General features: G+C 42.3%; 1 protein-coding gene across 1 annotated transcript in view; it reads left to right on the top strand.

Moving 5' to 3' along the window:
- The first annotated feature begins 1087 nt into the window (after positions 1 to 1087).
- TMA16 (translation machinery associated 16 homolog) overlaps positions 1088 to 10897 on the top strand; it is a 54316-nt gene continuing 44506 nt past the window's right edge. The window contains exons 1-2 of the mRNA XM_019534569.1: positions 1088 to 1213; positions 3646 to 3758. Coding sequence (XP_019390114.1) covers positions 1211 to 1213; positions 3646 to 3758 — 116 coding nt within the window. The 5' untranslated portion in view covers positions 1088 to 1210. The remainder of the gene's footprint in view (positions 1214 to 3645; positions 3759 to 10897) is intronic.

Genomic DNA, 10897 nt, shown 5'->3' on the forward strand with positions numbered 1-10897 from the left:
AGGCGGCCAGGGGCAGAAAAATATTAATTTTCTAAATTTTTTTAGGGGCCCTGCAGGCTGGATAGAATGGCTTGGCAGGCTGCATTGTGCCCAACCCTGGTTTTCAAACTATGTATTTCAAAGCACTTAATGCAAATGGGTATTAATATTGCCATGTTACAAATAGTTAACTAAAGCAGAGAAAATTTTAAAGAACTGGCTTAAGTTATATCAAGTCATTAATAAAGCCAAATAGGACACTAGGGGCCAAATCCTATTTCACTTTATATACCCAAATGGCAGTTTCCTTGCTACATACATACCCCAGCACAATTTGAGATCCTACTCCATGTGTTGCGTGGACACGTAAGCACCCACACAGTTATTGAGCATGTGTAATGGGCTCTGATCTGCCCAAGAACTGCCTTGGGCAAGTGTCCGTCACAAAACAGCGGCCAGACAAGTGTTTGACGTCAGACCAGGAGGAAGGCAGCATCCTCATTTTTTTTAAGTTCAAAGGCTAACGGTTAGGGTTCTCATCCAGGAAGCAAGGCTGCCAGGTTTTTGCTCTCCTTTTCCTCCCCCATGCATCTCAGCATAGGCTTGAACCTATTTCTCTTTAATTTCCCATCACAGTGCTCCGGGAGTAGTCGCACAATAAAGGTTGTGCAAAGTCTCCGAAAGTAAGCGCTCAAGCATCACGGTACCCTGGTTCACAATTCTGCATAGCACAGAAAAGGCCTTTATTTTGATAAATATACAAATTAAAACGCAGTCTGTTCCCAGACATGCTAGTTAGCGCACATCGGAGTAGAGGTCCATCACATGTAGAAATGCCCCTGTCGAGCACGGCAGGACTACGAGCTGGAGCTGTATCCCAGGCTGCCCAGCCCCGCGCGCTGCGCTGATTTAGCGCCGGAGGCTCCTACCTTGAGCCCTATCCCAGGTCCCTCCCAGCCCCCGACCCGGGGGCGCAGCAGCAGTGCCGAGGCGCCGCCCCCGCCTTGCCCCACTCAGCCCGGCTCTGCAGCACCGGCCGGCTGAGGACTATCCCCGTTCCCGCCGCCTCGTGTACGCAGGCGCGGCAGGCAAAGGCCGGAACAGAATGCTGGGGCCCGTAGAGTGGGGCCGGACGGGTTGGAGGAGCGGACTGACGTCCACTTCCGGTGCTGTGGAGCTGGCGCACGTGCTGCCCTTACCCGGTTTTATTTTCCCCGCCGGTGGGCTCGCCATGGTGGGTGCCTGGAGCGCGGCGGGGGGTACCACGGACCTTTCGGTTCCGGCTGTAGCGAGGCGCGAGAGGAGCCCTGGGGTGGGGAGTAGGTTGCAGGGTGGGGGACTACCCCGGGGCTGCCTGTGGGGACACACGGGGGAGTCCCTGTGTTGGCTTCGCCCCCTGGCGCGCTTCACGTCACCGACATGTCGCCGCCGCGTGGGGTTGGAGCTGTGACGTACGGGGGGCCAGTGCTGAGGGTCCGGGCAGATCTGCCCCCTGCAGAGCCCTGGGTCCCGCAGCTCCTGGGCACCGCAGGGCGGGCACCAGACCCCTATTTCAGGCTGGAACCTGAAACGACACAATATGTCGCCTGTCTTCCCTGTTCCTCTGCCAGGCAAGGATGGTGTGTTGTGGGCTTAGCTCCTGGTGTGCGTTTCCCAAGAGGCTTGGAGCCCAACAGATTTGAGGACCCCTGTTAACGACCAGTTGAGTTGCAGCGTGTCAGCAGGCCTGGGCAGCAGTTTTCTTAACCTGATGTGGCAGGGGCTTCATCTGGTGGAGGAAGCCGCTGCTTGTGGAAGCTGATGCACCTCTGATTTCCTTAATCCTTCAAGCGCATATCTAGCTACCCGGCCTCCTGCCTGCTGCAGTCATGGGGTTGGAAAGGGCCTTGTGTGTCACTGAGTCCAACCCCCTGCGTGACTCGGGGGGGTGCTGGGCCTAAATCATCCCTGAAAAGTGTTTCTCCAGCCTTCTGGAAACCTCCAGTGAAGGAGAGGCTACAGCTTCCCTTGGTGGGTTATTCCACTCTCTCCTATTCTGCCTGTAAGGAAGTCTTTCCCCAGAGCTGATCTAAATCTGTGTGGTTGCGGTTTAAATGTGCTGTTTACTACATACGCTGGCCCGGAATGGGCTATGCTGGTTAATGTTCTAAAATTGGTAAGATCTGTGTTTCATGATGCATTTTACTCCTTCCAGTTGGGATCATGAAAACGGTTGTCTTCAGTTTTTTGCAATAAGAACTGATGCGTCTGTAGAAAGTGGTGCTCTACCTTTTGGCCCTGTGGGCGGGATGAGTGGTGCGAAACTTATTTGCAGGCCAGACCAGGCCTTGGGGCCCAGCACCATCCCCTCTGTGCCCCTGTGCACTGGGATTGGGTCCTGGTGGCCTGGCACCAACCAACTCTCTCTCATGCAGGTGGACTTGTCTTGGATCTGAGTATCAGCCTGGGGCAGGTGCTAGCTTAGCTCCAATTTTGGTCCCAGGCCCTGGGGCTGAAATTATATATGCCCTGGGCTGGAATAGCTTGTTTGGCAGGAGAGGGGGCACGTGGCTGAGGGGAAAACTGATGGTGGGGGGATGGGGATCTGCAGCTTGCACCCTCATCCCTTGCCCCCCTACGCTTATGTGTCTGCCCTCTACCCCTTCCCCCGTTACATTCTCCTCTAGCTCTGGTCCCTGCCAATGTTGCTTCTCCCTGGTCAGGCTGCAGCTGGTGATGGGGCAGGGAGAAGGCACAAGCATTGGGGCAGGGAGTAGAGAAGCAAGCTGCAGGAGGGAGCAGGGGTTGGGGTAGGCAGAGACCAGCCTGGGTGGGGGCTGAGCTGGGGTCATGCTCTGGAAAGGCAGAGCGGTGGTAGGGAGGGGCACGGGGCAGGGAAGCAATAGTTGTGGGGGGACAAATTTAAGACTACCTTCCACTAATAGATCCAATGCATGGAAATTTATAACAAATATATTAAATTGGGGGGGGAGGGGGGAAGGAGAGGTCTTAAATTCAAAGTTGTCTTGGATTCAGATAAATACAGTATTTATAAGAGATCAAACAAGGAAATGACAAAGGAGCTTCTGTGCAAAAAAAAAAGCAGTAAAATATTTAGTTGGCAATGTTAATAACTTTCATAGCTATCTGTAACAGAATTGGAAGGGTTCTTTCTGTTGATTAAGCTGATTTTTCTACACTATTAATTTTCCAATAATAATGGTGTATTTGTATACCCTTATGAAAGCTATGAGAATTGCATAAGTTGGGTTAATTTTGCCGTCATGGATCCCTGTGAGAAGATAATTATGTTTTCTTTATAAAATGTAGCCTATAACAAACAATGACCTTTTTTTTTTCTTTCTAAGTTGGTTTATGATGATGGTTGCATGTTTTTCTTCAGCCTGCAGAATTAATCTGTTCTGTTTTGTTTTGTGTGCAATGTTTGAATCTGAACTCATGAATCTACTTTTATGTTCGTGTCACTCTTTGTATTACTAAGGATCATAAAACTTTATATGAGTCCAGTGAATCTGTTTTTATGAATTATGGACCCTTGAAAGTATTAATGGAGGACCTGTCTGTCCTTAGTGAATCTCTTTGATAACATTCTACTGGTTTCCCTTAAGCTGTTTCTCTTTATTCTGGCTACAGTAGCTTATTCCTTATGCTGTTTCGTTGTTTCAGCCGAAAGCACCAAAGGGCAAAGGTGGAGGGCAAGAGAAAAAAGTCATCCATCCTTATAGCAGAAAGGCTGCTCAGCTTACAAGGAAGGCCCACAAACAGGAGAAAAAAGAAAAGTGAGTTGATTTCTAATTCTCTTTTACAACACAAGTCAAAGGGAGAGTAATTGTTTGCCAGGATTTTAAAAAAATATTCTGAATCTGAATTTAAGGATAACACAGAACACTAGATTTAGAAACTTTTTTGGTGACTTTACATAATATTCTTTCAAAAAGAAGGCTATTTACACTGAATACCTTAATTAAAAAAAAAAGAAAAACAAAACCATTTACAAAATAACCTGTCTTGGATTACTTATTACTGGAATAATTTAAAATTAAACTAGCCTGGGAGTTTAATGAATCAATTTACAACATGAAACCTACTGTAAAACATCCAGTTCTGGGAGATCATTTTTGGTATTTTACTGGTAACATCAGTCTTTTTGCCATGATGCATTTTAAAAAAAATCTAAATGACACACAGCTACCAATTTTACCTGGTTAGGATCTATTGCAGGATGGTGTTAACAGCGGGTTTGGTTTGCATCCTGTTTCTTTTGCATAAGTGTTCAGATAACAAAAGACAGCAAGAAAGCTGACACGTTTGTTGGTCTTACCAAAGAAGGGAAGATGGGGGGGCCTGGAAACATTTATGTCAGGGTAATTTGCTATTAGTTGTGAACACTGGTAGAAACTATACCAGGATCTGGAATGGAGAGAGGAGAAGCTACTCACAGTAGATGCCTTAGCTTCTGCCCCAAAACATAGAATATTATAAGATAGCTATGAACACATGATACTTACCCCATACAGTTTTTTTTCCGTGGGTTATTCACATGAATTCAGCATAGTTACTTTGATATAAAGCCTATCCATCACGTGTCTCCCTTTTTTTAAGACTGTGGTACAGGCTGTTTACATTGGTGTAAACATGTTAATTCCCTGTTTGATTATGTGAGATAACTGTAACAAGGAATGAAAATAAACTGGAATGGGGCACTAAATAAGGAAAATAACTGGAGTAGGAATGTCTAGTATAAAATGGCATGCTGTACTTAGTATAACTTGGCTATACCTCTTGGGTATAACTTTGGTATAACCCTTCTGTTGTGCAGATTTCATTTATGAAGTTATCTGACTTAAGTTTTAGTGCAGCCATACTCTCTGCAAAGTTAGGGTTATATGGGAGAATTAAGGGCATTGGTAGAGTCTTGAGTATAAATTTCCTCACTTCCAGTGTTTTTTATTTTAAATTCCCACTCCCCTGAGTCCTCCAGCATCCCACAGTGCTCAGCTGTCCGTCCTCTTCGTGCCTCCATCTGTATGGGAGGAGTGGAGCACCGTGTCAGTCAGTTCTCTCCTGTCCACTGTGTCTGCAGAGTGCTGTAGTAGGGAGAGCACTCTGCAGAGCCACACTGACAGTTCATAGATAGTTTTCTGTGGCTCTGAATGGGTGTTTTATTAACACACCCGTTTAATAGAGTATCAGTTTGTTAAAAGTAACTTCTTGAGGCTTATGTAATTGAGCCTCTTGGAATTGTGCTGCTGCTTTCTACCTAAGATTGTGCTGCCTTCTATCTAAGGTTTTGGTTTTTTGGCAGCTGCTTTGTTTCTTTCTCATGGCAATCAGCACCACTCAGCCTAGTACTTTTGGTTGTCTTTCCTCTGACAGTGAATGCCTTAACCCTGCGCACAATGTTTACAAAGAAGAGATGTAAAATGAAAGGTGGCTGGGAACCCTGAGGACTGGAGCACATAGTTTTTATAGGCAAAACATATATTTCAAAGCAGTGGAGTACTTTGATAGATATCTTCTTATTTATGGTTTGCATAAAAAAGCCTAAAAATATGACCTCAGGCATGAAGAGAGGCTGGAAGGGACCTTTATGTAAAGATGGTACGGAGTATATAGCGCAGCAATTCTCAACCTTTTTAGATGCAAGGCACCTCTTGGTAGACTCAGGACATCCTTTGAAAAATGATTGGTTGGTTTTTACTTGTTTGACTACAGGGCAATTCTCTTGTTGCAAAGAACTCAGGCACAAATCAAAATGTTTTTAACACTATGGATTCCAGTTTAAAATTTCCGGATTTATCTTGTGAATTTTGTTTGCTAATTTGACAGTGCTAACATTGCTTGGCACCATGTGGCACTCTGGTTGAGACTCTTTGGCCGTCATCCTCATCAGCAATCCCTTGCAGTTAAGGATGATTGTCTTCCATGATTGAGTTATCTGTGAGTCCAGAGATATCAAGGTCAATCCGGGTAACCTTGGTATAGAGGCACTGAACTCATACTGGGCTGTAATCCCATTAGCCTGCTTTGCAAAATGTAAGTTAGTATGCAGGAGAGAAAGTGATGAACAAGAGAAGTAAAAATGCTGTAAAATAACAGAGTAAACTAGAAGTAATACTCTAGATCAGTGATTCTCAACATTTTTAGATTTGAGGCACCGCTTGTTTGACTTGACACCCCACGTGGAAAATGTTATCTCTTACAGTTCACTCATTTTTAACTACAGAAAAATAATAGAGCAGTTTTTCTGTTGCAAAGAACTCATGTCACAACAGGACAGAATGTTTTTAACGCTATGTTTTAAATCTCTGGTTTTATTTTGTGAATCATGTTTGTACACCCAACAGTGCTAATGTTGCTTAGTACCCCAGAACACTCTTGAAAGGATCCCAGAGCATGCCAGAGTATACCCTGGTTGAGAATCACTGCTTTCATGTCTGAGTATGCAGTCCAAACTGAACTGTTTCTTATGGATCAGTATCTTTATGGCAAGGCTATCCTAGCCCTTTTAAAGGTGTGCATTCAAAGACATTTTAGGCAAATTGTCTGTAGAGATACCCATATTCTAGTATGAGAGCACCTTCTTTTGGTTTAATTATATCACTTGGGACTGGTTTTAATGTAAACTAAAAAACCCTCACTGATATAGGAGTAGGTGCTTCACTGAAGACAGGTTACTTTATATACATGGTAAAACATTTCTTTGTAGACAGTCTTAAGGCTCCTGTAAACACTGCATTTTTCTGCTGAATCCCATTTAAGAAAAAAATGTCACGCGCATCAAGAGTTCAGGGACTGTTCCTAGCTTTTGCAAGCCAGTCATCCATCTGCTTGACACCTTTAGTAATGCAGTAATAAGATCATTCTCTGAAGTCATGGCCAGGATTACCCTCCACAGCCAGCAGAGGAAGATAGGCGATAACTGACACTAACCAAATAACAGGACTTGCCAGGGCTTGTTGCTAAGGCAGCAAACCTTGGTAAGCAGTACTGAGTAGATGACATAATCATAGTTCATAAAATTCCCTGTCTAAATGGATCAGCTGATGTTGATCCCTTACAATGTGGGTGTGTATTCTCTTGGACAAGAATCATACTTTGAACGTAAGTATTATAATATAACTTGGATGCCTCGGAATTCTTTACCCGTATCCGTAATGATTATTGACCCTTCTGTTGTAGCAAATCTTCTAGGATGAGAGAGAAAATGAGACTCTTGCCGGGAACCTGGGGCTATTTAAGGAATGCAGAATTATCTGATATAACCTACTCGATATTTAACATGTTACCAGAGTCCAAGATGCTCCAGTAGCAGCTGTCCCAAAGAAGTTGTATGCAATTTAGATCTCTTAAGACCTGTATTTTAAAAGCCCTCTGGTCAAAAATTTGAATCATGGTTGGTCTTTTGTCAGTAATGGACAGCCATGATCCTTTGACTCAAAGCAGGACTCTGTGACTTCAATCTTATCTTTGTTTACTGTAGTTTTGTTTTAAATAGTTCATTTTCTGTCAGCTGTAACTACCATACTTAATTTTGGGTTAGTGGACATAAGAAACAACTACACTCTTAGCAAAATTTAAGATTTTGTCTACAAAGGCATCAGTGCTGCCCTGGAACAAAACCAGGTTATTGCTTGCAATGTGCACTTAGTTTGTGAGTTTGCTGCACAGGGGCTCATGTTTTTCAGTGCTTCTACCTTAATCAATTAGGTTTAGTATGTATACTTGCTGCCATTCCATTATTTATTCTTTCCCACTGTGCCTATATGCACATTTATAGCTCCCAGGTAGTCATTGGCTGAAGCAATATTCCTTAAAATACACTCTGTTAAAAGTGTACAACTATGATTTGTCTGGGTTCATGGTGGCTCTTACCGAAGTTGTAGCTTCTTTGTTGACAAATAATATATGAATGAAAAGCCTGTCTCTGGAGGAACTTGATTTTTTTTCTTTCCTTGCAGTATCTAGCATATATCCTTGTGTCAATTTGTAATGGAGGTAGGGAAAATGTAACGATCTTGTCTTCCAGTATGTTGCAAGATTGTTTGTTTACTGTGCTTTTACCAGATTTAGATTCATAGGATCATTAGAAGGTAGAGCTGGAAGGGACCTCCAGCGGTCATCTAATCCAGTCCCATGCTCAAGGCAAGATCATTCCTGACTAAACCATTCTGACCAAGTGTCTGTCTTACCTGCTCTTGGAAAAGAAAATTCCAAGGATAGAGATTCCATAGGTTTTCTTGGTAGCCTAACACTAACCACTCTTAATAGTTAAAAAGTTCTTCCAAGTTTTCAACCAAAGTTTCCCATTGATGCAGCTTGAAGCCATTGCTTCTAGTCTTATCCTATGTGGCTTCTCCAGACTAAATAACGTTAGCTCTTCCAGCCTTTCCTCATGAATAATGCTTTCCAGACCGCTAATACTTGTCTACATCCTTCTTGAAGTGTAGGGCTCAAACTAGACAAAGTACTTGGGTGGGGCAAAATTATCATTATCATTTTCCTTGATTTGCAAGTGAATCTCTTGTTAATACAGCCCACTACTTAGTTACCTTTTTGCAACAAGAGCATACTCTTGGTTCATATTCAGCTTATGGTCTGCTGTAACCCCCAGGTCCTTCTTTGTAGTACCATAGGCTGATCAATCATTTCCCATTTTGTGTTTGGACCCAGGACAGATCTCTGGGGAACCTCACTTGATACCTCCTCCCAACTAGAGATTGAGCCATTGATGACTACTTATTGAGCATGATGATTGAACAAGTTATGTTACCCACCTTATGATATTTTCATCTAGCCTGTATTTCCTTAGCTTGCTAATAAAAATGCTATGAGAGACAATGTTAAAAACTTTGCTGAAATCAAGGCATATCATATCTACTACATACCACATCATCTGCAACTGGATTGCCTTTTGCATTCTTATGGTTTCTTTAGTCTTTCTTTTCCTTTTGACATACTTGTAGAATCCCTTTTTATATCCTTTTATGTCCCTTCCCAGTTTCATCTCAAATACTGCTTTGGGCTTCCTAACTTTTTCCCCATGTGGTACTTCTATACTCTTCCCCAGTAATATATCCAAACTAGTTTCTTCAAACTAGCGTAAATAATACCTATAAATGTAGTTTGTCGCTTTCCTTTTCCTAGAAAAAAATTGTACAGTAGATGAAGTGTAAAGAATTTAAAATGTTATCTGGAAATGTTTTAAAGCAGGGGTCAGCAATCCTACTTCACAGGGCAGATTGGATTCAGCCCAGAGCCAGGAGGTTGTAGAGAGGACTTGGTGACATTTTGTGACTGGGTGGTAGGGTGGTAGTGATGGCAGGATCTGGGTATCAGCACTTGTCCCCCTCCTATTTGGATCATTCTGGCCTGCCAGCTGAAAATGTTGCTGACTGCTGGTATAAAACTGTCTGTATGAGACAGTTTAAGAAATGCAAAACTCTAGAACTCTTGGTTCAGAGATGATGCCTTTTATTAGGCCAACTAAGAAATCACAAACAAAATGATCTTTCTGTGCAAACTTTTGGGCACACGCATCCTTCCTCAGGCCTAATAAACGGTATCATCTCTGAACCAAGAGTTCTAGAGTTTTGCATCTCTTTTTATCTCAGACCAACATGACTACTGAATACATCCCTGAGAGGGTTTAATTAATTTAGGTAGAAGTTTAATTGAATTTTAAACTCTGTCACTAGAAACACTGTAAATCTTTCTGTGGACAATCTTATTCCAGATCAGTTTAAGCAAAACTGAAATAAAGCATGCTACAAATGTCTGCACAAAGATTGTACTAATTTTACTAAAACAGTGTTAAATTTAAAGCTATCTTAGTTTAAGCCATAGTCAGGTTTTAGTTAGAAAAGGCCTTAGTTAGGTGACCTGAAGAAGAATGCTTTGCGTTCAGAAACGTCTAACTTTATCCCAACCATACAGTTGGTTCGGTAAATGATACTACCCAAAAAAATCCTTGCCCCTCACATAATTCCTGGACCATCATGGCTACAGCATTACTTTAACACAACCATTATTGCCTGAGTATTTTCCTCAGTTTTTCATCTGATTAATGACTTGACTTGGATTTTGTTTATCCAATGGTGTGATAAAAGCAAACTACATTTGATATGGGTGAAGAATAGGTCAGTTTGGACCATCCAGAACATTTTCTGGTAACAGAAGCTTTCAACACTTACATAAGTGAGTTTTATAGTAAGGGTCCTGCATAAGTCTTAAGTATTATCTGATTAACAAAAAACTGCATCAGTAGAATATCTGGACTGGTTGAAGGTAATTTGCAAAAGAAATGTACACATCCAAAAAGAGATTTCGTTTTTCTGATATATAAAGGTAGCTTGAAAACCTTTTTTATTTTCTGACTGTATCTGACCTTAAAATTCTAAAGAATGTCAAGTCTGTGCTTCCTTGATTTGTTTGGAAATGTTGTTTAAGGTCGCAGGCTTCCTCTGGGACCTTTCTTGCCCTTAGTTTAAGGGCTGGAATTGTTTAATAAAAACAAAGTATTTTCTGGTGCTGAGAGCCATACGAGAATTGGCAAACAACTAGTTTAATTGGAATAACAATCCCTTTCATCTTTCTTTACTAAGCTTTCAGTCTCATATGTTGGTGTAGATTGACTGTATTTCTCATTATTATAGGTTTCATATGCAAGAGTTGCATTTCTAATATTAAATAAAACTGGCAAATGGTAGGACCGGCAAACTTTTGGTTCTTTGCATTACTTAAGAAGAAACAAAATAGCTCACATCTTTCCCCTCCTCTGTAGGTCACTTTTAATCATTCTTATTAATGTAAGTGGTCATGCACTAGAAATGCACTGACGCTTTCTGCTCTAAATTTGAGGCAGAACAGTTGTTTGCTGCTAATATCGTAATTGGAAAATGCTAATTTGTTGAAACTC

This window comes from Crocodylus porosus, unplaced genomic scaffold, assembly GCF_001723895.1.
Source record: "Crocodylus porosus isolate Cpor-Errol unplaced genomic scaffold, CroPor_comp1, whole genome shotgun sequence".
NCBI lineage: Eukaryota > Metazoa > Chordata > Crocodylia > Crocodylidae > Crocodylus > Crocodylus porosus.